This window comes from Diceros bicornis, chromosome 24 (assembly GCF_020826845.1).
Source record: "Diceros bicornis minor isolate mBicDic1 chromosome 24, mDicBic1.mat.cur, whole genome shotgun sequence".
NCBI classification, from domain to species: Eukaryota; Metazoa; Chordata; class Mammalia; order Perissodactyla; family Rhinocerotidae; genus Diceros; species Diceros bicornis.
Genome location: NC_080763.1, coordinates 4806935 through 4832441, shown reverse-complemented (window position 1 = coordinate 4832441; position 25507 = coordinate 4806935). Strand labels below are relative to the sequence as shown.

General features: G+C 43.8%; 1 protein-coding gene across 9 annotated transcripts in view; it reads right to left on the bottom strand.

The window, feature by feature from the left end:
- SAMD4A (sterile alpha motif domain containing 4A) overlaps window positions 1-25507 on the bottom strand; it is a 211673-nt gene that overhangs the window by 80849 nt on the left and 105317 nt on the right. For all 9 annotated transcript variants that reach the window (XR_009223672.1, XR_009223673.1, XR_009223675.1 and 6 more), the window contains one exon: window positions 10162-10680. Coding sequence is in view for 4 of the 9 variants with exons in the window: in XM_058566956.1 (XP_058422939.1) it covers window positions 10162-10680 (519 nt within the window). In the remaining 5 variants the exon portion in view is untranslated. The remainder of the gene's footprint in view (window positions 1-10161; window positions 10681-25507) is intronic.

The window sequence follows — 25507 nt, the reverse complement described above, 5'->3', positions numbered from 1 at the left end:
GCAACTATCTACTGGGGCTTTGGGGGGAAAAAACAAATAAATAAAATTATTTAAAAAATAAATAAATAAAATAATATGTTTAAGGTCTTATGCCTTTTTTTTTATGACTCCCTGCTTTAAATGGCTATTGCAATTAATACATCAACTACCCATCCTGATCAAGTCAATGAAGAGGTCTTCTTCTGAAATGAATTCTCATTTCATGGACGAGGAAAGGAGGTCTAGAGGTCAAGTAACTGTCCCTGGTCACACACCTAGTTATTGGTGGAGCTGGAATTAAAACCAAATCATCTGACTTCAAAGCCACGTTCTTGATCTTGATCAAGACTGCCTCATCATTTACACCCCAAACTTGAATAGCTAACATGCCACTCATAGCCTTATAGTTTCCCTTTGTGTTGCAGTGAAGAAGACTAAAGTATGAAATAATCTGTTATAAATCTTTTAGCTCCATATGGGTTTTGCTGGGCTCTTCCAAAAGGATCATTTCAGCAAGGTTGGCTGTGAAACAAATCTCTAAAGCAAACCCTGTGCTCTCATTGGCTTCACTCTCTAACCCCAGCCATGGAATTTGTCTATGGAAACGGTCCAAATTTTTGGCAAGGAATGAATATCCCAGAGAATGCTGGGAGTTTTAGCCCTTTCTCCAATCCATAAAAATCCTTTATAGCATTTTCCAGATTTTGGAACCCCCTGCCTACCTCACTTCCTCATCTTCGTACCTTTCTGTTACTTGACTTACACCTGAGACCTCCTAATACCATATTTTACCTAATAGAATATTGAGGACTGGGGTAGGGGTAGGGGGATGGGAGGAATGATATTTAATAGTGTTGAAGAGTTAGAAATATACCCCAAATTGACAGTAATTATTGCCACTAAGATTTATCCTCACCTGAAACCATGAAATTCAATGGTTTAATTTGCTTGATATTAAAGAGATCAAAGATCTATATAAGCTACATTCATGATACATCTTTCTTAAATGTAACCTGAGTTTGTCCCTGGAAATCTTAAAAGTGAGAAAAGAAAAAAATAAGTAAATGCAATATTAAAAGTTTTCTTGTCTGTTTGTGGAGCAGACATTGTTAGACTATGACTCTAAATCTTGTGAAATAATAGAAATCATAAGAGTCTTACAGAAGCCGTCTTGTTCATCTCCCCCTTCTTCCTCCCTTCTTCCAGGCTAGTCCAATTTAAGCTGTTGATTCCAGCCAGAATCCATCCTATTTTTGAAGTACGGTGGAGAATTAGGACACAACTGCCTTCCTCTGTAGCTCATCTAGAGTTTAATAACCCTCACAGTCATTAGAGTCTAAAAAAATCCTCCTGGATTGGGGACGGATGGCACAGGTTCATGACCCAAGGGGCATGCAGCCCATGGAGGTCTGTGACTTTTCCCAAGCACCGGGATCTCTGACTCACAATAGACGGGCAGGCTTCTCACTTACTACAGCGTTTTTCTGATTGTTCTTCCCCGAGCTCTAGAAAACAAACACTAGATGTGCACAGTCCTGTAAAACCTTTGGACCCTTGGAAAGGGGAGAAAGATTAGGCAATAGCAATATTGGGTCCTCTGAGATATCACAGAGCCATCTTCACAATGCAGTATCAGAAACGCCAGTGCCATACTTAAAAAAAGTTTTCCCCAACGGGGAAGGAAGCTGCAGCTAAAAATACATCATGCCAGCTGTTATAAATTCTCCTCAAAGGAAGCAAAGCAACTCGAGTTACCTCTTTGAAGAGCAGATGAGGGGTTAAGGAAATAATGGAATTTTTCACTTACATGCCAGGTTGGCTAGATTTTGGGAAGGAAGAAGTTTTCCACCAAGAAAGAAAGTCTGTTGGTAAAAAACAAAATAATTGCATGAAAATTTAAAAGGAACTCCAATTGACGCCGGTGGCTCCAAAGGCTTAGGATGGGGATGACCTGCAGCCTGCAAGATGGAATCAGGGTCTCCAGGCCTTGTCCTTCCATGGTTCAATTTCCAACGGGCCACCGCAAAGACCTCTCTTCTCATCAGGCCTGCCTAAAGCTGTGCAGTCTCCCTCCTTCGAGTATCTGTTCTATGGTGTTGAAGACTGACTGGAATGACCATGAAGTAGCTGGTGGCGTCGTAAGAAAACATGGAAGGCAGAGGAAAAAGGAAGGACTTCTTGAGCCAAGTCCCTCCGGCCCGAAAGAGCTGGCCCTGGCCTGGGGCCAATGGATGTGGAAGGATTTCTCCAGCTGCAGACCAGGGGTTCCCAAAGCAGCCACTTGCCCTGAGATCCACGTCGCCCTGCTCCTCACCTCACCTGCTGAAGTGGTTTTGTTTCAGATGTTGGGTCCCTGGGGCCTAGCAGCCATCCTTTCCATGAATGGACGGACCCTCCACCCCCAGGAAGGGCAAGAAACAAGGACCAAAGCCCAAGACATATCCAGGCACTGGATGCCCCAGGAGTTTTTACCTTTTAACTTTGACTTTTGAAATCATTACAGACTTATAAGAAATTACAACAATACTACATAGAGAGGTCTCATGGACCCATCCCCCAGCTTCCCCCAAGGTGACATTTTACATGACTATAGCGCATTATCAAAATCAGGAAACTAACCTTAACACAATACATTGAATGAGATGATAGATCCTACTCAGATCTCAGCAGTTTTTGTACACACTAATATTTTTGATATAAATTTGTCTATAACTCGATGGCATTTTATCACGTGTATAAATTCATATACCTACCTCCACAGTTAAGATCACAGTATGTTATTAAAAATCTGTTAGTATTGAGACCCAGTTGGTAAAACAAGTCACAAAAAAAACCCAAGAGTAGCAATAAATGTCACTATGAGGATTATGACAGAAGGCTAAATGATCAATATTATCACCAAATATTTAGTGAATTCCCAAGGACATCTTGTTTATTTTGGAAATTCATTAACTTCATGAACATCTGCCTAGCGAGCCCAGAATTTATTAAGTCCCTACTGTTCAGCAAACTTTTATGGCGGGGCAAGCAGACAGCTTCAGCTCACATGCCATCTCTTAGTGAATTATATGGCCTTGAGGGCCATATTGAGGAGGATTTGGAGGCCACATCCGGGCTTAGCAAGAGACAGCTATTATCTAACAGAGATGCTCTGCCATGGGAGAGTGGCAGCTGAATGCATCCCAGGAATCTGCCACCTTCAAAATTTCTGCAACTTTGTCAGCCACACAGGGCTGGGAAAGAGGGATAAAGAAGACACAACACCCTGTCCCCAAGGAGTTCGTAATCAGGAAGGGGAGGCAAACATGCCGACCAAAAACTGACACGGAATGCTAAGGCTGACACTGAAGTACATGGGTCAGCACAAAGCAAGTACATTTGGGACACATTTTGGGCTGGTCTTAGATCTGTGTGCTGTGGAGAACACCGACGCTACAGGTGGCTGGTGCATGTAGGGGCAAATTCAGGGTCAGAGAAAAACAGGGGTCTACTAGCTACTAATTGAGTCAATCTCTGAGGATCAGATTAAGAGGGAGAGGCACATAACCTTGGGTTAAGAGCCATCCTCTGGACCCTGACTGCCTGGGTTCAAACCCCAGTTCATCCACTTGGTTTGTGACATTGGTCAAATTACTTAGCCTCTCTGTGCCTCAGTTTCCTCACTTGTCAAATTGGGATAACAGTAACTCCCACATCATGGGGTTATAGGATTAAATGAGTTTATATTTATGTAAAGGGTTTTGAACAGTACCCAGCATGTAGTAAACACTAGGTAGCTGTGTGATATCATTGTTAATTTACTTTTTATGATCTATGGAACTAAAATTTAAAAAATGTATTGTTTTTATCATCAGAAAAATCAATCAAGATTAATAAAAGAAATACTAAGGTTCCAAGCTGTACCATGAGACTGTTGAAGAAGGGAGCAGTTCAAATGGAGCATTTTGGAATAATTTTTGTTACCCAAAGTTTCTGAGTTCTTGCCTCATACTAGGTTAGCAAAGGGCGGCATGTTTTCAAATCCAAATGTAGGGAATGCTAAGAAAACTCAAACATTGCAACAATTTGAATAGAAACAAGTTCCTTTCACTTTTAACTGTAGGACACAGTTTTCTTCCAGGTCCAAGTTCACCAGTGAAGAGCAGACAATAGTTAGGAAGGCAGTCACTGACCTCCACACAAGGGAATTCTGTGGGCTCTCAAGAAAACCATGAGTGATTTGTTCTTTTTCTGAGTGGTTTACTTCTTCTATAGCCAACTTCAGACAGAAGGCAAGGCTAGAGATGCTAAGCCAGGTACTACGCCTCTGATGTTGGGAATTGCTTGTGAGGGCTGAAACAAAGTTGACCAAGACTTCTGTACAGTTTGTGACAGCCAATACCTGTCCTTTCTGGTCCTACAGGCTCATGAAGAATCTGCACATTCTTGCCCTTAGTCATCAGACCCCTGGGTAGCCTTACGAGGAGAGCGAGGTACTGAAAATATATTCTTCCCTCTCTTCTGAAACACCTTGATGCTATCCAAACTGCTGCTTAACAGACTCCTCAACTGTCCCAACCCATTCGTCTCTTATCTCATGGAGGGAGAGGCCCAGCTCAAGGTCCTATGATATCTCACTTGATTTAACTTTTGCAATTAGTAAAAGGTACTCTTAACCTCTGTCTAAATGGATGAAAATAGGTCGATTCTTGGTAGATTAGGACTTAGATTTTGCCCACTACTCTTAGCCTTATCCTAAGCCCTTCCTTCAAAAACTCTGCTATGGCTCCATCATCTATTTTTAATTCCTTCTAAACATCATTTTTCTCCATCTCAATGTCAAAATGTCACCTTCTCAAAGTCAAAAACATCCAAAATCAAGCTTGTAGTTAGTTTCTCTTCCTATCTTGCCTCTTAGCTCTTTGGAATCAGTAACTCAACTTTCTTCATCCCTTAAATGCCTACTATATGCAAAGCACTCCCAATTTATCTCTAACACGTCTCCTTGATAAACCCAGTGGTTAATTCTTGGTCTTCATCTTATTGGACCTATCTAGAATTTTACTCAGTTGATCACCTTTTCCTCCTTGAAACATTTTCTTCATTCGCCTTGCAAGACACACATACACTTGATTTTTCTCCAACTTCAACGGTTTGTCCTTAGAAACCAGGTTTGGTCCTTGGTCCTCTTCTCTATTGACATCTTCGCCTTGGTAATCTCATTTAGTTTCATGGCTTTAAATACTACCCATGTGCTGGTAACTTCCAAATGTCTATGTCAGATCAGTCCTCTCTTCTAAACTACATACTCATATTTCCAACTGCCTACTGGACATCTCTGATTGTCTAACAGACATGCAAACTCATCATATATGACACTGAACTCCCAATCTTACCCCAAAACCTAATCAATAAATACTTTCTCCATCTCAACTGATGGCAATGCCATCCTTCCAGTTGCAGAAGCAAAAAACCTAGAGTCATTCTTGAATTCTTTCCCTCACATCCCTCATTTATTCTGTCAGGAAATCCTGTTGGCCGTACTTTCAAAACATCTAGACTCTGACCACTTTCCACCTCTCTATTCTTAAAGTGATCCCATTAAAATGTGAGTCAGATCACGTCACTCGTCTGCCAAAAATCCTCCAAGGGCTTCCTGGTTTACTGAGAGCAAAAGTCAAAGTCCTTGCAATGGCCTACAATGCCCTGTAGGATCTGGCCCTCACCATTACCTCTGCAACCTCCCCCCACGTTGTCCACCTCACTCACTCCCTTTCAGCCACTGGCCTTCTTGCTTTCCCCCAAACCAGCTGGCACTCTTCTATCTTGGGAGCTCTGCTCTTGCTCTTTCTCTGCCTGGACTACTCTTACCCAAGACTCCCACGTGGCTAAACTCCTCACCTCCTTCAAGTCTTTGCTCACACATCACCTTCTCAACGAAGTCTACCCTGACCACCCTACTTTAATACTATAACCACCTCACCACCTAGGCCTGATCCTCCTGACCCTACTCTTTTTCTTTTTTTTTAAATTATTTTTTTATTTTTTTATTTTGTTTATTTACTTTTCCCCCAAAGCCCCAGTAGACAGTTGTAGGTCATAGCTGCACATCCTTCTAGTTGCTGTATGTGGGACGCAGCCTCAGCATAGCTGGAGAAGCGGTGTGTCGGTGCGCGCCCGGGGTCCGAACCCGGGTCGCCAGTAGTGGAGCGCGTTCACCTAACTGCTAAGCCACGGGGCTGGCCCTACTCTTTTTCTTATTTCCATGCCACTTATCAATCTCTAACATGCTATATAAATCGATAATTTATCTACACTAGACTGCAAGCTCCACAGGGAGGGCATCTTTGCCCTGTTCACTGACATGTCTGAGTGCCTTAGCAGACAAGGCATAAGAGTAGGTGCTCGATAAACATGTTCTAGGTGAACAAATGAACAAAGAAGTGAATCAACAATGTACGTCCAAGTCAACACTGAAATCCAGTCCTAATAATTCCACCTAGGAACATTGCTAGGATCCATTCCTTCTGCTCCACACCTGTTCCTGTCCTAATGATACTTTTATTACCTCACAACCAAGGCTTTGAAACTCAAGAGTCTGCACTCATCACTTTCTATCCGTCTGGTTTGCTCACATTAGGCCAGTCCCCCTCACGGCGTAGCTCACGTCACTGCCGTGCCCATGGCGTTACGCATAGCCTCAGAAGGGCTCTCGGATCTCTTCCCGCAGTCTACTCTTATTGCCGTCTCTCACTACCCTTTCCTTTGTGGACTTCACCTTCCTCCTCACTGTCTCCCAACTCTGCCTGCACACTATGACCTCCATCCCTTTGCTCACAATGCATATCCCTCCCCTCAGTGCCCTCCCCTCTCCTCCTTTCTATATTTCCATTCTAGCTCACTTCCCATTACCTCCCCCTTTCCATCCTAGCTCACTTCCCATTTCCTCTGCAAAAGCTTTCTTGACCCTCCAGTCACAAGGATCTCTCCATTTCCGACATTCACAGTGCTTCCAGTACGGACACCCCCATTCAGCTGACACAATCCTATATTGCCTCATGGCAGACCTTTTTTTGTTTTTTGTTTTTGTTTTTTTTACTGTACTTTTATATAACTCATAGATTATGCAAAAATTTTTGTGGATTAGTCTGGCAAAAAGGAAGATTTAATTTTTAATTGTGAGGCTGACTGATATATCTTCTCTCTCTACTTATAAGCTCCCTGAAAGTGGAAACACTTTCCTTAAGCTTCCTTATATTTCTCACGGACTCAAACACAGTGCTCAGCACCCAGCAGGTGGGCAGTAAGTGTCTGCAGGGCAGTTGAATGATTCAGAATCCACACAGGGAGAAGGCCATGAATGCTAAGGCACAATGACCAAAGGTATAAAATATTAGTGGAATAAACCAAGGTTAAAAACAAAAACTATGTAAGAGAGTGGTCTTCTAGTTTCTTTTCATAAACTGTCATAATGTGGCTGATAATATGAAAATGTGAAGACCAGTTGATCTCAGTTCTTAACTTATAATCAAGTTGTTTAGTGTGGATATTTTTTCCACTTTGTGAGAAGTAAGAAATGTAGTTCTTCAGTGCAGTAGAAGAGGTCCTGAAGCCTTAATCCAACCCATTCTCTATTGCACTGAAATGGCCAAAAGTACAGCAGATTCAGGGCCCCCCAGACCACTCTGCATGGCCCAAGCTCAGGAAAGATGCTTTATCAGGTGACCGTCAGAAGATGCAAATGAGGGCATGGACTGGTGTCAAAGTCAGCACTTTGCTCCTCACTGTCTTGCCAGTCTCTCTCGCTTATTCACTTAGCAGACACTGACTGAGTGCTTACAGTTGCCAGCTCTGGCCAAGGCTGGGCATTTACAGATACGACCTCTCTTACGTTCACTACAGCCCTGGAAGGTAGATATCGTGAATGTTCCCATCTTACAAGTGGGGACCTTGCTCAGAGAGGTTAAGTAACTTGGCCAAGCAGTAGTCAGCAAACTGTAGATCTGAGATTTGGACCTAGGAAGGTGTTGACACCAAAGTCCTTGTTCTTTCCACTTTGTCAAGCTGCCTCCCAGGTGGCTCAGGATATATTTGATAGAGGCACGAGTGAATGAATGACCTGGCTTTGCAGTTTTGATAAACAAAACTTAACCACTATAGAAAATGTAAAGGACTAAAGCAATAACATTAATGTTTTGTTAAAGAGATATTATTGAAATATTCAATAATATTTGAATAATATTGAAATACTCCAATAATATTGAAAGTGTTGACATGGCCTTAGTGTTTGAATGAAACTTTCTGGAGGAGAGATCCAGACTCTTAGACTGAGCTCTTATCTTCTTTGCTGATGCTCTGAAACAGGGCTCCAATCTCTTTCTTCTTCCCAAGATATGTCATCTAGTTATCTTGTTAAACGTTCAAGTCCTTTTCTGCTCAAGTACTACACAGGGACCCAAGGATCCAGGCAGCCAGGACAGTCATCTCTGCATTTCCTCCCCTCTGTCGGGCTAGGTGGCCACAGTGAGAAATAAACGGGCCTGTTGGCTACAATCCGATAACCATCTTGAATGTAGTAACCCTGTCAAGACCTGATCCTGAATGTATACATCAGTAGAGATGGAAATGTGACGACCCAACACTGATTTCAAAACAAATGACATAAAACTCAACCCCTTAAAACACAAAAGACCAAGTTTTGAGAGGGCAGGTGGCTCAGAGCTTGCATCTCTCCCAGCCATCAAAGAGTTTTATAACAATTACCAGATTCTGTCACTGACCCAGGAAACTTGGGCCGAGAAGCTCTGTCACTCCAGCCCGCATGTGTCCGCCCTAACAGTCCCAGCCATTGCTCTCCCTCACACACAGGCTAGCGAACCTGTTCCCTGGATTGTTAGTCTGTGAGAGAGACTGACTGTCACCAGAACCTCTTATGTAGTACATTAATGATGCAATAATCACCTAATTCCCAAAATGTGCCAGTTAGTGATATCTAAATGTAAAAGCAGAAAAAAGAATTAAAAATCTCATGTTGTAGCATTGTCAATGCAGTATCTTAAGTATTTCCTTGGTTATTCCACTAAGGTATTGTTTCAATTAATGTAGTTATAATTCAACACACTTCTACATATTTGAGAAAGCCACTTAAAAAGGCCCATTCACCAAAAGATCCAAGTGGAGGTAGAGGCCAAGAAGCCATCACTGCCAATTCTTAATACTCTCACATCTTTTAATTGGGAGTTCCTGCATGTTGATAGGCACATAAGATCTAACCACAAAATCTTTCCCCCAAAGAAGTTATCTCGGCACTGCTACTATATTCACCGACACATGTAAACTAGCCTCAAGGAATTCTGTTTAACAATGGGCCACCCTCCCACACTGCCATTTTATAGAGGCACCAAATGGCATGTTTGTCCCTCTGCTCAGCCCAAGTGGGGAGCCACAGAAAGGACTCCTGGCCCTAGTCCCAGCTGTGGGCAAGGTACTTTGCTTTAGTGGTCAAAAGAGCAGAAGGCTGTCCTCTGCTCTCCCCTCTGGCAGAGCAGTCCCTGACCCGCCTCTCCTAAGGGGTTAGACTGAGTGAGAAGGCCCCCACATTCACGCCAGGCCACAGCACAGAGCAGCATTCTCAGTTAGCAAACCTGCTCCTCTGGTCAGGAGGAAAGTACCCCCAACAACTGGGGATTAAAACCAGGAAATGCAAGGGAGGGAACATTCCAGGGTGAAATTAATAAAAAAAGAAAAAGGAACAAAAAGAATAAAAAAAAAAAAGACAGTGCACAGAGCCCACGAGGCTGTCTGGTTAACCCCGGGTTAGAGTGAGGTGCAGAGGATCACACACCACTCAGTGCTGGGCAAATCCAAAACCCCAGGGAGAGATGGGGCCAGAAGCAGTTCTCTTTGTGGAAACAGGAAGTTTCCTTTTTTCACCACTTATTCTCTCTTATTTTTTCATTTTTTTGGTCTATTTGTAACCCAAATTTGGACTAGCAATCATTTTTACCTGCCCAGCATTTTCATCCTTCCAGAGGCAAAAGAGTAACAAAGACGGGGTCCAAAGAGCCCTTTCCCACAGCAAATCCCGGTCAGCCCTTCTCTCCCAGGGTTACAGGGTGCTCGGAGCAGACATTCCCAGTGGGACATGCCACACACAGCAAGTCGCCAAACCAGGCTGCGTGGAAGGGCTTCTAGGGCACTTACTTGTACTTGTGCTGGTTCCGATGGTGTTGATTGTGGTGGGGACGGATGAGGAGGAGTAGAGGGGCACATGGCCGTTCTCACACCCCAGGCTTTTGTCCTGCCAGTTAGAGGCGTTGATGCAAATCCCAGAATCCCGAGAGTTCTGCCACCCGTTGAGCTTGTCATCGGAGTTCTGTCTTTGGTGATAGTAGTGCGTCTGCCCATAATCCACAGAGTCTGAGCGGCCTCGGTTCTGGCCGCCAAAGCTGGTCGATGTGCGGTCCTCCAAGTGATTCAGCCACATGGCTAATGCGCTGCGGTCCTCCAGCGATGTGGCCGGGTGGATCAGAGCGTAGGATAGCAGCTGCCTGCTCTCCTCGATGTGCTGGTTGTGCTCAATAGAGTGCGCCAGGATTTGGGGCAGCAGTTTCATATACTCTGCTTTAGCGTCGAGGTTCCCTGGCTTCAGCAAAGGCAGGTGAGTTAACAGGAGGGAAATCACTTTATCCTTGGATTCCTGTTGCCATTGGTTAATGATTCCTGAAAAGGAAAATGCACAGGCAAATAAGCAAACACACCCACAGTGACATGAAACAGCACACTGTAACGAGAATGCCTGTGGATTACAGTGTCTATCTATTTCCCTTGGCTAAATTTTCTCAGAACAGCCCATGCATCAGATTAGATAACCAACCTCAGGTAGTTAGGGGCAGTGCCTTCAACAAAACACGGAACAAATGTTCTTGGATGTTTGGGTCTCCAGAGAGGCTGCAACCACTTGGTACAAGTTTCCTTTCCTAGAAAAGTCTAGTCACACTCCCAGATAGAAGGGGGATAGCAATAAGAAAATCTCCACAGAGAAGGCAGTATAATCAAGAGTCCTTGGGGTAAGGCTGCTTTCCCACCCCAGACACCTGTGGAAATGTGGTTTAAGCCCTGGCAAAGGCATCTGTGTGAAGTTGGCAAAACTTCCTAGATGGAGAAATCTGTCAGGAAAAAGAAGGACTCCCCTCATCTCCGTGAAGGAAGCCTGCGCCCTTCTCACGAGAAGCTGACTCGGAAAACGACCAAGCTCAAAGCTAGAAAGAGCCATGGACCCAGGATGTAGCTCCAGGAGCACCTCTGCTCACACAGACACGCAAGCTGTTTTGCTTTATGTACAGATCTGTTTGGTTATTTTAATGTGGTAAAATATACATAACATAATATTTACCATTTTAACCTTTTTAATTAAGTGTACAGTTGAGTGACATTAAGTACATTCACAATGTTGTGCAACCATCACCATCATCCATCTCCAGATCTTGTTCATCTTCCCAAACTGAAACTCTGTACTCTTTAAACAATAACTCCCATTCCCTCCTCCCCCAGCCCCTGGCAACCACCATTCTACCTTCTGTCTCGATGAACTTGACGACTCTAGGTTCCTCATATAAGTGGAATCATACAGTATTTGCCCTTATGTGACTGGCTTATTGCACTCAGCATAATGTTTTCAAGGTTCATCCATGTGAAGATCTATTTTTAACACACTCCCAAGGAGCCCTTCTGATCAAGACACAAACTTGTTGCCTTTAGGTAAACAATGCACTTTGCCTTGACTGGCCTTTGAGAAGTAGCTTATTCTGGAGACTGGCAGTTATCCACAAGACCTGGGCCACAGGAAAGAAAGCTCTCTTCCAGAAAAGTCATTCCTGACACCTGGAGACCTCAACTCTGGCCCACTGATGACCCTACAGGGACAGGCAGTCCTGCTGGCTTTCACCCAGTATCTGCAGGGTTGAAAAGAGGTTTCTGGAATTTAGCAGAAGGGCTTCATAATTCTAGCAAGGCATAAATATATCAGAACAAGCTCAAGTCATCACTGACCATAAGTTACAAATGCATCAGCCATGTAGTATAAGGCCTCTCAGGACCAGAGGGCTGTATTCAAAGAAACGTATCAGGCAAAGAAGGCATGGTATGCAATGAGCGAATGTGGGCTTTGGAGTTAGGCAAACCTGGGCATGAACTCCAGATCTGCCACTTAATTTGCGATGGAACCTTGGTGAGTTACTTCACCTCTCTGAGCCGCCACTCCCTCATCAGTCAAGAGTTACTAACAGCATCTGCCCCTCCTTGTGTGGTAGGATTAAATGAGGAAATGTATCAACAGGACCTATCACCTGTTGATGGTGGAAATAATTCCTTCTACTTGTCTCTGCATTATTTAGGCCCACATTAGAGCTATGTGGGTGGTTTCAGACACTAAATTTTAAAAATAATCCAACAGTCCTCCTTATCTGCGGTTTTGCTTTCTGTGGTTTCAGTTACTTGCAGTCAACTGCCGTCTGAAAATATTAAATGGAAAATTCCAGAAATAAACCATTCATAAGTTTTAAATCAAGTACCTTTTTGAGTAGCATGATGAAATCTCACGCCGTTCTGCTCCATCCTGCCCAGGACGTGAATCATCTCTTTGCCCCAGTGGATCCACACTGTATATGCTACCCACCCATTAGTCACTTAGTAGCTGTCTTAGTTATCAGCTCAACTGCTGTGGTATCCCAGTGCTTGTGTTCAAGTTACCCTTATTTTACTTAATAATGGCCCCAAAGCACAAAAGTAGTGATGCTGGCAATTCAGATCTCCCAAAGGGAAGCCGTAAAGTGCTTCCTTTAAGAGAAAAGGTGCAAGTTCTTGACTTAATAAGGAAAAAAAAAAAATCATATGTTGAGGTTGCTAAGATCTATAGTAACTTTTATTACAGTATATTGTTATAATTGTTCTATTTTATTATTAGTTATTGTTGTTAATCTCTTACTGTGCCTAACTTATAAATTAGACTTTATCATAGGTATGTGTGTATAGGAAAAAACATGGTCTATATAGGGTTCGGTACTAACCACAGTTTCAGGTATCCACTGGGGGTCTTGGAACATATCCCCCACAGATAAGGAGGGACTACTGTATAGAGAGACCAGAGATGACCCAGAGGAGGTCATTAAAAATTATTAGAGTTGGGAAAGAGGTAGAATGTCAAAAGGTAAAAGCAAATGGGGTTATTGAGCTTACAACTGAACAATATGAAGAGATGCTTGACTCTTTTCAAGTGGGGATTTCATAAGGAGATGAACAGTCAACTATTTAAAGTAGAAGTCTTCAAATTGAAGCAGGAGAGATTCAGATTGAATGCGGAGAAGAACTGAAGTGCCAGAATGACAAAAGACTCAGAGAAGTCACCAAGGAAGGCTCTATCATCTCTGTCCTGGAGGCTTGAAGAACAGAGCTAGATGAGCTAGAGAAGCACTGTTGGATAGGGATATGATGTGAGCCACATATGGAATTGAAAATTTTCTAGTAATAAAGTACAAAGAAGGAGGTGAAATTAATTTTAATGATATATTTTATTTAATCCAATATATCAGAATATTATTATTTCAACTTGTAATCAATATAAAATTATGGATAAAACATTTTACATTCTTTTCTTTGTATTAAGTCTTCAAAATCCAGGGTGTATGTTACCACTGACAGCACGTCTCACCTTGGACTAGCCACAGCAGAAGTGCTCAGAAGCCCTGTGTGGCTGGTGGCTATTGAATTGGCTAGCACAAGGCTAGAGACACTCAGATGGGGAAGGCAGGTGGGAGGGCACAGATGACCTCGGCAGGTCCCTCCCGGCTCCCTGACTCTATATTTAGTTAACTGCCACCTGACACAAGACAACCCTGTTCATTCCACGAGGTACATAGCCTCCCTTTTAAAGTAGCTCTGGGATAGAACTACCATATGATCCAGCTATTCCACTGCTGGGTATTTATCCAAACAACTTGAAAACACCAATGAGTAAAGATACATGTACCTCTGTGTTCATTGCAGCGTTATTCACAATAGCCAAGACTTGGAAGCAACCTAAGCGCCCCTCAAGGGACGAATGGATAAAGAAGATGTGGTATATATACACGATGGACTACTACTCAGCCATAAGAAACAATGAAATCCAGCCATTTGTGACAACATGGATGGACATTGAGGGTATTATGCAAAGTGAAATAAGTCAGAGGGAGAAAGTCAAATACCGTATGATTTCCTTCATTAAGTAGTAGATAATAACAACAATAAACAAACACATAGAGACAGAGATTGGATTGGTGGTTACCAGAAGGGAAAGGGGGAGGGAGGAGGGCAAAAGGGATAATGTGGCACATGTGTATGGTGATGGGTTGTAATTAGTATTTGGGTGGTGAACATGATGTAATCTATGCAGAAATAGAAGTATAATGATGTACATCTGAAATTTATACAATGTTATAAACCAATGTTACTGCAATAAACAAAAATTTTAAAAAATAAAATAAAATAAAAATAAAAATAGAGTAGTTCTAGGAGACGAAAAAAGCACCATTCTAACTTTATCATCAATACATTTTCAGCATGTTTTAAATTATGAATATGCTTAGGATTAAGATAAAATCTATTCATTAAGCCCAAGGAGCTAAACAGGCACTAGCAAGAAGCAAAAGGCTGAGGCCGGCCCGATGGCGCAGCAGTTAAGTTGGTGCATTCTGCTTCGGAGGCCTGAGGTTCACCGGTTCCAATTCCAGCCACAGACCTACTCACAGCTCATCAGGCCATCCTGAGGCGGCATCCCACATAGAAGAGCTACAACTCCACAACTATGAAACACAACTATGTCCTGGGGCTTTGGGGAGAAAAAGGAGGAAGATTGGCAACAGATGTTAGCACAGGGCCAATCTTCCTCAAAAAAAAAAAAAAGCAAAAGACCTGAGAGGAAGATGAATCTATGTCTGATGCCAACACTGAGCAGAGGCAGCTAGTGCACACCCTGGAAAATGTATGTTTAAAAATAAAATTTAGGAACAACCATTAATAAAAATGCACAAGGCCAAGGAACTCTCTAGCTTTCTGCTAGGTCACTTCCCCATGGATATTCTACTCTTCCGCAAAAGGTCAGCCTGAAAAAAAAAAAATCAGAAACAAAACCAAAATGTTAATAGAACTTGGAGTGCAAACTAGACATGTTATCTCCATGTCAGCACTCTCTGCCAGGATCACCCTGAGATCCAGAGGCGGAACAAGCACAGCAAAGAGGAAAGGAAAACAGGAGGCCGTTGCCCTGGTCCCCTCCAGGGCAAAAGGGTTCTTTCTCTATCCTCGGGATGGGCTTGGGTGTGTGGGGCTGTGACGTGGTCAGGAGGACAGCTATGACTTCTGTTTACTACCACTGGGAACATGGAAATAAGCCTGCCTTTGGAGGGCTAACTACACTGACCGGATCAAACGATTTCCGCCACTGCTCCAGCGGCCGCGCAGAGAGCTAACAGTCCTGGATGTCTGCCACGTGCCAGGCACTTTTCTAAGCACTGTGCATATAATGACTCATTTAATCCTCACAAGAAGCTTATGAAGTAGGTCCTTTTACCAGCCTTATTTTACAGATGAGCACACAGAGGCACAGAGAGGTCAAGTAACTTGCCCCAGGTGCCCTGGCTTGTGAGGTGGCAGGATGGGGTATGCAAATTAGCATAAAGATGCATAATGGCTATCATGTAGAAAGGGTTGGCCATAAGCTAATACATTAACATTTAAAATACATGTAATATATAATTATATAATACATAAAATATACAATATAATTACATATAAAACATATGTACATATATTTACAAATATAATAATACAAATATATTAATAGAGTACATGGATCAGCAGAAGAGTTGGTCAGCTGTAGATGTGTAGAAAAAAAGGAGTTAGAGAGACAAGGTAGGTGATATTGTGGTTTTAAAATATGTCCACAATTTCTTTGACACTCCTCTCTCTTCAAAAGCTGGAGTCTAATTAATTCCCTTCCCTTTGGGTGCAGGCTGGACTTGAGTCACTTCTAGCAAAAAGAATGTAGGGAAGTGTCAGAGTGTGACTCCATGGATTAGGCTGTAAAAGGCACTGCACCTTTTACCTTGCTCTCTGGGAGAAGCCAGCTGCCATGAGGAGAGGACACTCAAGCACTGGACAGGAGGTCCCGATGGTGAGGACCTGTGGCCTCCTGTTGATAGCCATGGGAGAGACCATCCTGGAAGCAGCATGCCCAGCCCCAGCTAAGCCTTCAGATGACGGCCCTCCAGGCAACGTTTTGAGGGACCCTGAGCCAGAACCACCCATATTCCAGATCCACAGAAACTGTGTGATATCATGTTTATTGTTGTTTTAAGCTGCTAAGTTTTGGGTGATTTGTTATGTGGCCAAAGATAGCTGATACACCTCTCCAAGGGCCCCTCCAGGAAAAAGGAAGTTTCAGCCATTTGTCTTTGAGAAGTTCAGTCCTTTGGACAAAGTGATTCCCACTCTGAGACGGACTCACGAAGCTAACCTATTGCCACTAAACACTCACCTCACTTAGCCGCCTGCTAAGTGCTCTGACTACCCACTCACCAAACCACCTTTGCACTGGGATTTAGCTCCCCAGGCACCTTCAGGGAGAGAATGAATTGATCACATAGATTCGAGGTATTTCTAAATTCTGTGACCATCATTTTTCAGGGCAACTTAATAAACGGTTTCTGATTATGATTTGGCTCCCTGTGGAGGCCTTGCTGTGCTGATTTTATGGACTTGGAGCACATCTGGTCCCTGTGATGATGGCTCCTCATGGCAAATTAATAGGCCAGCACTGCAGGGTCTACTTCCCTCTTTCTAGTTGGTGTGAGTCAGTCTCTCAGCATGAGCACCCCCAGGGTGCAGATGAGTGAGCATCTCCACCTTCAAACAGAAGCCAGGCCCTGCAGGCAGGGCCTTGGTTCATGATGGCTAGGTCCTGCCCAGCTGCCCACTGGCCTTCTTTGTGGCATCCACACCAACTTCAGAGAGCATGTGTATTCAATGGATTGTCCTTACTGGGGAAGACCCAGGGATCCTTAAAATTTTCAATTCATTGATCACCCTGTAATGCTGTTTCTATTCTTATCCCCAATATCACTCTACTCAGTAGATAGAGCAAAAGGGGAGTGCAAGAACAGCAAGGTTCAATGAAGCCAGCTCACCTCAATGACTTTCTCTGAATATTTTCTCTATGATTTCTCTGAATAAGGAGCAGAGATATAAGGGTTTGCTGAATGTTTTATGTGGGTAAAATTTAATGATTTATAATTTATAAACCAGTGACATAGGAGTAGTAAAAAAATTTTAAAGAGCTATAATTAAAGACCAGGAGGATTAGGAAACTGTCCCAACGATTCGTGGAGTGACACGGAGTGTGTTTAAATACCAAGTCTGGTATTATTACCACACAATGGTATGTCAACGTTTAAGGGCTCCACTTGTTAATAAACTACCCTTAAATTGCTATTTTATTATACCTTTGTTTTCAGTTTAATAACATTTACCATAAAAGGGTTTCTTACAAGTGTATGTAGGCAATTTTCTCATGTGAGAAATGGCTGGAAATTAAGTGCACACATACAAGAAAAACTGGTTAAATAACTGTAATAAAAGGCAGGAACACTAGTGGGTCTGAAATGGTCAAATGCTTCTTGGAAGAATTTATATTACAAACTCAATCCTAGACGCATCATGTAATAAAGGCTTTTAAATTAGTGCTAATGCACAACTCAAGGACAGCCAGTGGTAACACTACATACCATGCATTTGGTATGGATGTGAGTTGACACAGGGCACCTGAAAAACCAGGGGGGAAAATGGCAAATACCAATGTGGCAAAGGGTGGGATTCTTGTGTTGGCACCTGCACTTGCCTGTTGTCTCCCAAGGTACCGTCTTGAACTAAAGGTGACTAGAGAAACATCTGCATAATTTGGGGGAGCCCTGCAAGTGACGTGGAATAGACCAGTTATGATGGGGGACCCAGGTAATATGGGATTACTGAGACCCTACAGCTACTTGTAGTGCTTTGAGAAGATACAAAGGATTGAGAAGATAGAAACCTTCTCGCTATTTTCAAGAAGGGTGATTGTCGGCTCTCAAGATGGCCCCCACAGATCCTCGCTTCCTGGTACTCACACCCTTGTGCACTCCTTTACCACACTGCACCTGAACAGGTCTGTGTGACCAGAGTGTGGCAGAGGTGTTCTGAGATTAGGTCATAATGGCTTCACATCACTCTCTTGGTTCACTCAGTCTAGGGGAAGCCAGCCATCCCAATCATGGAGACACTCAGGCAGCCCCCGGGAGAGGCCCATGTGGGGAGGAACTCAGGCCTCCTACTAACAGCCAGCACCAACTTGCCAGCCATGTGAGTGAGCCATCTTGGAAGTGGATTCTCCAGCTCTAGTCAATATCATGACTGCATCCTTACAAGAGACCTTGAGCCAGAACTACCCAGCTAGCCTGTTCCAAATTCCTGACCCTCAGAAAGCTGTGAGATAAATGTTATTATATGAAGCCATTAGGTTTGGGCAATTTGATATATGGCAATAGTTAATTCATACAAGGAGCTTCATGTTACTTGGCAAAAATCACTCAAAAATGGTAATGCCATTGAATTCACTAAAAAGGCAGGGATCTATGTAGTAGACTCCACAGCCCATTGTAACCACTAGAGCTTTCTCTGACAGCATGAAGGTCATTAGATGCTGGTCATTCATAGGCACCTGACTGTCCTCAAAGGGCAAGAACCAGGTACCTCTGGCCCTAATAGACACCAATAGTGACCCACTTACCACTCCAGAGTGATCTGGTCATCTCTTCAATGGGAACTTTCATATAAATTAGAGATGAAGAAAATGTTACCTTACTCTTGACAAATGCAAGATAAATCCTTGCAAACCATATTCGGCTAGTTTTTTATACCAAAACCCTCCAGAGGAGAGGCTGTAAATATTTCCAAAGCAGGAAGCTTCCCACTCACTAATCCTTGGTGCCACTCTCACACTCCCAGATCACCGCTGACAAAATCCCACATCCCACAAAATGACTCTCTCATAGTATTTCAAAGTAATGAATTAGCAGTCCTCATGCCAACCTTGCAAAAGAGAACAACATGCTTTGTACTATACACTTAGATTCAGGCCTTGTTCCATGAGAAGCACTAGAAATGAGAGCCTTGAAAGAAGCACCCCATGGTCCAGGTAGCCTAATTGCAATACTATTTGTTAACGAAGAATGCTAGGGCCAAAACCCTTGGCAACGTCCAAACAGAATCAACAAAGGAGCGGCTTGGGAGGAATATAAACAGGTCAAGTCACAAAAGAATAGTTTCTGCTTGATCCAACAGACCAAACTGAACAACAGCCACTTCACACAACAGACTTATAAACCTCACGAGTCCGGGAAGGGCCAGAGTGAACAAGCTGCATCTCTGACATCAGGGAGCCACTCGATGTCTTTAAATGAGTCTGGACTGTTAAGTCACTGGGTCCTCCACTTTCTAAAACAATGAGGAAGTTGCTCACCAACTTATAGACAAAATTTCCCATTTTGAGAGAGAGGAATCCAAAGTGTAACTATGAATGTAAGAGCCCTGTGATGTGTGTAACTCTGTAAATATTGTCACCAAGGAACTGCACATATTTATTCCCAAAATATACGTTAGAAAAGTTGATAGTAAAATTCATGTATCACTCATTTTAGGCATGAAATCTGAAATGCATGTACAAATTATTCTATGGAGGAGAGAATGAACAATTTTGTAGAGGCAGGATATTCAAATCCATGGTCACAAATGAAGTGTTACTACGTTTGAAAAGAAAGGCCTAACTGGCTGCACAAGGATGGAGTTGGGTGACCGCCCCTAGAACATATTCAGTCCTGCTCTAGTCCTCCTTAGGCATAGCCCTATAGAGGGAGTTAGAGGCACACCTCCCTTTCTGGTTCTCTTGAGCTATTAGCTTACTCCAAGATTCATGCCAAGGTAAGCAGAAAAGGCAGCTTAATTTCACCTGCTACTTGTGCACTAAACTGGTTTTCAGGTTAGTAGGTCTGTCGATGCCATTAGAATAAGATCGTTCAGATTTTTTGAGGAAGAGAGCTGCTTTTTAATTTCTAAAGTCCTCCAGGGCAGTGGGGTAAGAAGGAGAAAAGGTAGGAGGGACGATGGTCAAGGATGAAGTTCTCTAATCAGGAATGAGAATGGCCAAGGCAATTTCCCTCCTTCTGGGCCCCCCACCATGAAATTAAATAGATCCAGAGGTCAGTGGCTGGACCAGAATCAGGAGGACTGACTGGATGAGGACCCTTGGCTTTAGTAGACTTTGTGGGAATGCTGCAGGAGAAGACAAGAGCTCAGAGCCCACAGTTACAATGTCTGTGGACAAGAGCCTCTCGCTCATCTTTCCTGAATCTCAAACACACTATCTAGAATTCTAAACCAAAGGAAGTACAAAAACAGCCAGAGGACGTAGGCCACTCTGGTCTAGAGTCAAGAGTGACAGCAGTGGCCTGTTTTGTTTTAATCTAGTTTTACACGACCATCTTTACAGGTGCATGTTATTTATTAATCCAGTAGATATTTATCTATGGTCCCTATCAATGTACATGGCTTGGTGCTAGGATCTGCCCTTTTCAATGGGGTGTCCCTTCAGAGATAGCCATGGGTAAAGCTTTGTACCACATAGAAATGTCTGCAATACAAAGAATTTGGAGAGAATCAGACAAGAGCAGGAGGGAAATACGTTAAGGTCTCCATTTATAGAACCAACGGGCAACTCTGTAAGGAGAGAATCCATTTTCTAAAGTAACCCCAGAACCTCCTGCAGACCTCCAGCCAGTATCTGACATATTATTTACTGGAAAAACATAAAGAGCTTGATCAATTACCACTAGGCCAATGGAGACTTAACCTTTGGCTATTAAATCTTAAAAGAGATGGTTATTTATCATTATACTCTCTGCTGTAGAGGTACCCTGTATACATCCAAACCCTCTCCCTCCCGCCCCCCATCATCATCCATGAAGGAGTTTAAGAATCTACCTCCTTCCTTGAATCCTGTTGATCTACCCTGGCCCTCATCGCCTTGCTGCACCACACAGTCTAGCTCAGTGAGGTACACACTTGTACGACACTCCTTCTCCTCAATCAGACCACTGGCTCCTTGAGGGCAGGGACCATGCCTCCCACTTCTGTGTCTCTTATTCACTTGCCTAGGTTGGTGCTGATGACGCAGGCTTGCTAGACCAAACTGGACAAAAGATACACACAGGGCCAGCCCCGTGGCTTAGCGGTAAAGTGCGTGCGCTCCGCTACTTGCGGCCCGGGTTCAGATCCCGGGTGCGCACTGACGCACTGCTTCTCCAGCCATGCTGAGGCCGCGTCCCACACACAGCAACTAGAAGGATGTGCAACTATGACATACAACTATCTACTGGGGCTTTGGGGGAAAAAAAGGAGGAGGATTGGCAATAGATGTTAGCTCAGAGCTGGTCTTCCTTAGCAAAAAAGAGGAGGATTAGCACGGATGTTAGCTCAGGGCTGATCTTCCTCACAAAAAAAAAAAAAAAGATACATGCAGTTTCCTATCTCGGAGGATGACACGGCAGATCTGGCAGATCTGTTCGTTCTTGGCTTTGTCTGTCTCTGGTTAGGTGTCTGGTTAGGCAAAGGGTCAACAGTGGAAACCTCTGGACCAGGGCAGAATGGTGAGGGACACTGGGCCCTGTCAGAAGGGGAGCTCTGACCTCTTCAAGGTGGATGCTCCCTAGCGTCTTCTCATCAGCCCCCTCCCGAGGCCCTGTCTGCTCTCTAAGACCCCCCCACCATCTCCACTCACACACACACACACAGGTGGGAGAGCCAAGACACCCTGAGACTTGGACCCAAGACACAGGTTACAACTCCTAAGATGGGCTCAGTTGTCAGGGCTCCGTTCCGAGGTATTCACTTCCAAGAACTGTAGGAGTATCAGGTGATCTAAGTGACTCGAGGAAAAAGAAAAGAAAGATAATAAAGCGTAGTGATTGAGAGCACAAATTCTAGCTGTATTGTCTGGGTTTGAATCCAGATCTTCCATTTAGTTAGCTGTGTGACCTTGGGCAATTCACTTAACCACTCTGTACATTTCAGTTTCCTCATCTGGAAAAGGGATACCTCACAGGATTGTCGTGATGTTTGAGTTATTTAACCTGTGTGAAGCATGGGGACCAATGTCTGGCCCATAGTGAAAGCTAAATGATTGTTAGCAACACTCACCATCATCTAAGGGACCAGGATGATGCTCCACGGGACCCTCTCCTACAGACTGGGGAAGGGGAGGAGGAGAGAACAGGAGAGCCAAAAAGGCCTAAGGCACTGGTTCTCAAAGTGTAGGGGGTTCACACACCTGGAAACTTGTTAGAAATGCAAATTCTGCAACCCCTCCCTAGATCTACTGAATCAGAAACTCTGTGTCTAAAAAGCTCTTCAGGTGATTCAGATCCAGGCTTAAGTTCGAGACCCACTGTCAAAGGAACTAAGAGAAAGCATGGCCTCCAATTTCCAGCTTTGGGATGATCAGCAGGTTAAGGCTGATGTGAAATCAGGTGGGAAAAATAAATTTCCTACCAGGAGAAGGGCTAAGGGGAATCAATTCAAAGGGTGGCAAGGACTACTTAAGAGGAAGTTGTTGGATTAAAAAACATAACCAACAAACAACCAAGCAAAATGTCATAATATTTCTAGGACAGGATTGATCTCTCAAGTTTTCCATTCATAGCAATCTAGCCAGTTAAAAGGAGTCACAGTGCCTTCTGAGGCTGGACAGGGGAGCTACCATGTGGCCCACTTGTGTTTGAAGAGTGCCATCAGAAGAATAAACAAGTCTGCCCAGGCCTGGGGTGGCTTGTGACTAAAATGAAGGTGAGAATTTCCATTTTAAAGCATCTTTATCACAGAATCACACCCTTACAAACCACCCCTACATCATCCCCCGAGTTCTGGGCTGCTCCAAGGAGGGTGCTCCAAGGAGGGTCGCAGGAGGCCCAGATGAGGCTGGACTGCAGAGCCAGAGCGTTACCTCTGAACGGTTGCTCTGAAGAGCATCTGATGAAGAAGTATCAACTCACGGGTCTGACGATGAACCACGAGACATGCAGCAACAGGAGCAAAATCTCTTGATTAGAGGACCATAATATTTTGCTGAGTTTGGCGGGGAGGGCACAGATGCTGTACAGGTTATGTGGAGCTGAACACATTCCAGTTGAACCAGATGTTAGGTGAAAAAGTTGTGAGTTGATGGAATTATCACATAAGGGATTGCTCCATCTCCTCCCTTTCCACTCTGTCCTCCTCCTTTTCTTCCCTCCTCTGGTGTCCACTGGCCACAGCTCATCATTATTGGGTGTCCAGCTGGGTACTGTGATGTCAGAAGCATCACCCTCAGTGGATGATGCCTGAGGAGAGACTAGCAGCCCAGCCCTGTTTGGGGACACATGGCTCTGATTTGTGCTCCCATGACACCACGCTCCCTCCATTTACCTGATAACATCTCACATCTCATACATTTCCAGAAGCCCTTATCCTCCCATCCCAAAACCAATATGGTATTCAGAGAAACTGAGGCACAGAAAAACTCACCCGACGTCACACAGCAGTACCCTGGGACAGCTGTAAACAGTGCTAGAGCTTCCTGACCACTTGTCCACACCAATCCAGGGGAGCTGGCTGCCTTTTATAGAAAGTTTCCACACACCTTCTATTCCTAACCTTGATCACAAGCATCGCCGGTCCGCACGCTTCAGAAGCACCAGCAGACTCTGTGTCACAGGCTTGGTAACACACCACATTTAGGACCATGAGCACAACTTGATTGCAGGGACACTGAATTCTAGATATTCTTCTTGGGCTGCTTTTTTGTTTTTATTTCAAACACAGCTAACTAAACAGGGCTTTATACATCAATGAAGCCAACTTTGGTTCTCTAAGAAAAATCAGCAGCTTACCACAAACAACCCTTCCTGTTGTGTGTGCCCCATGATCCCCATGATGCCAAGAATGTCAAGAGGCTGCAATTTTGTGGTAGGAAGAATACTTTGTTCCTAACTGCCCATGGTGGGGCAGGACCCATCTTTTTTTTGTTTTTATTTTGCAAGCTTACAGTAACTGTACTGAGAAAATGAAAGATAATCAAATAAATAGAGATCATCACTTCTTTATATATATATATATATATTTCTAAAGTTATCAGAATGTCTTGACCTTGAGATCTACAATGGGTAGAGCCTTTGGAAGAAAAGGAAGCAGGCCCCTTGGAATCAGATCTGAAAGTGAAGGTGAAGAACAGATATATAACCTTTAGCACAAGGCCTGCTCAACTAATCACTGAACAGATTCCAGTGCCTAAATAAAGCCCCGGAAAGCACACATATCAGAAGAACTGGTTCATTTATAAGACAACTGATGGGTCAAGACAGGGAGCACACACCAGCCAATAAGGTGACTTGGTTTCTCAACATGACAGAAGTGCATTTCAACCGTGTAGTAAATGAAACAAAACTTAATTGTAAAAGATCCCTGACTGTCCCCCATGTGATCGCCTTTGCTGCCTCCTCATGTGACTGGCCTCCCAATTTAGAGCGTAACCAACTCCCAATGACCTGTAATAACACCATTCCCAAATTAGAGCTCTCAATTTGACTTGGCCTTGGTCCCTTCCTCAAAGCAAAATAAAGCATCCGTTTTCCTTTTTTCACATTCATAACACTCTCCTTTTTGAGTTGCCAACTCAAACCCTGCTCCAGTCACATTGAGCCCTTCCTCTATTTTTTTTTTTTTTCTGGTTAGCCAAAGAGCCTGATGGAAAAACACCAAGAGACAAAAACAAAAACAAAATCAGACAAAAATTCCAAGTAAGTGACATTCAGCTGGAAAAGCTATGATTCACATGCAAATAAAAATCTCCTGAATTCACTGTTATATGACGCAAGGCCCTGGCTCCAACATAAAAAGGGCAGAATGAAATCACCCACAATTAAACTCACTCTGGAATGCTGGAATTCTCTGGCTAGGCCTCCCCAATGAATGATAAGAAAATCCCTAACTGTAACAGAATGAAGCTAATTGCGTTGGATACCAGGGCATCCCCACCTCAGCTGACACTCACTCCTGCACACTCCCAGTCCAGCCTTCTCCACCTGCTCTCACTCCCGACCTGGACTCTGCATAACCTACGTGGAGATGGAGCTCAGACAGGTCTCCCAGGGGGTAGCCCTCTCTCTGGGCAGACATGAGGGGATTGTGCCGAGAACCCTGGACCTCACCCTACCCCCACTCAGGATGCTAGTGTGGAGGAAAGCTTTCTACGGAGCTCTGGGGAGATCTCCCCACGACTAAGCAGGACCTCTGTTTGAGCTTCACAGCATCATCAGCGTCTGATCTCAAGTCCAGGCCAGAGATAGTTTTGCAAGTCACCTCTCCTGACCGGTAGATAATTTGCCATCCCACT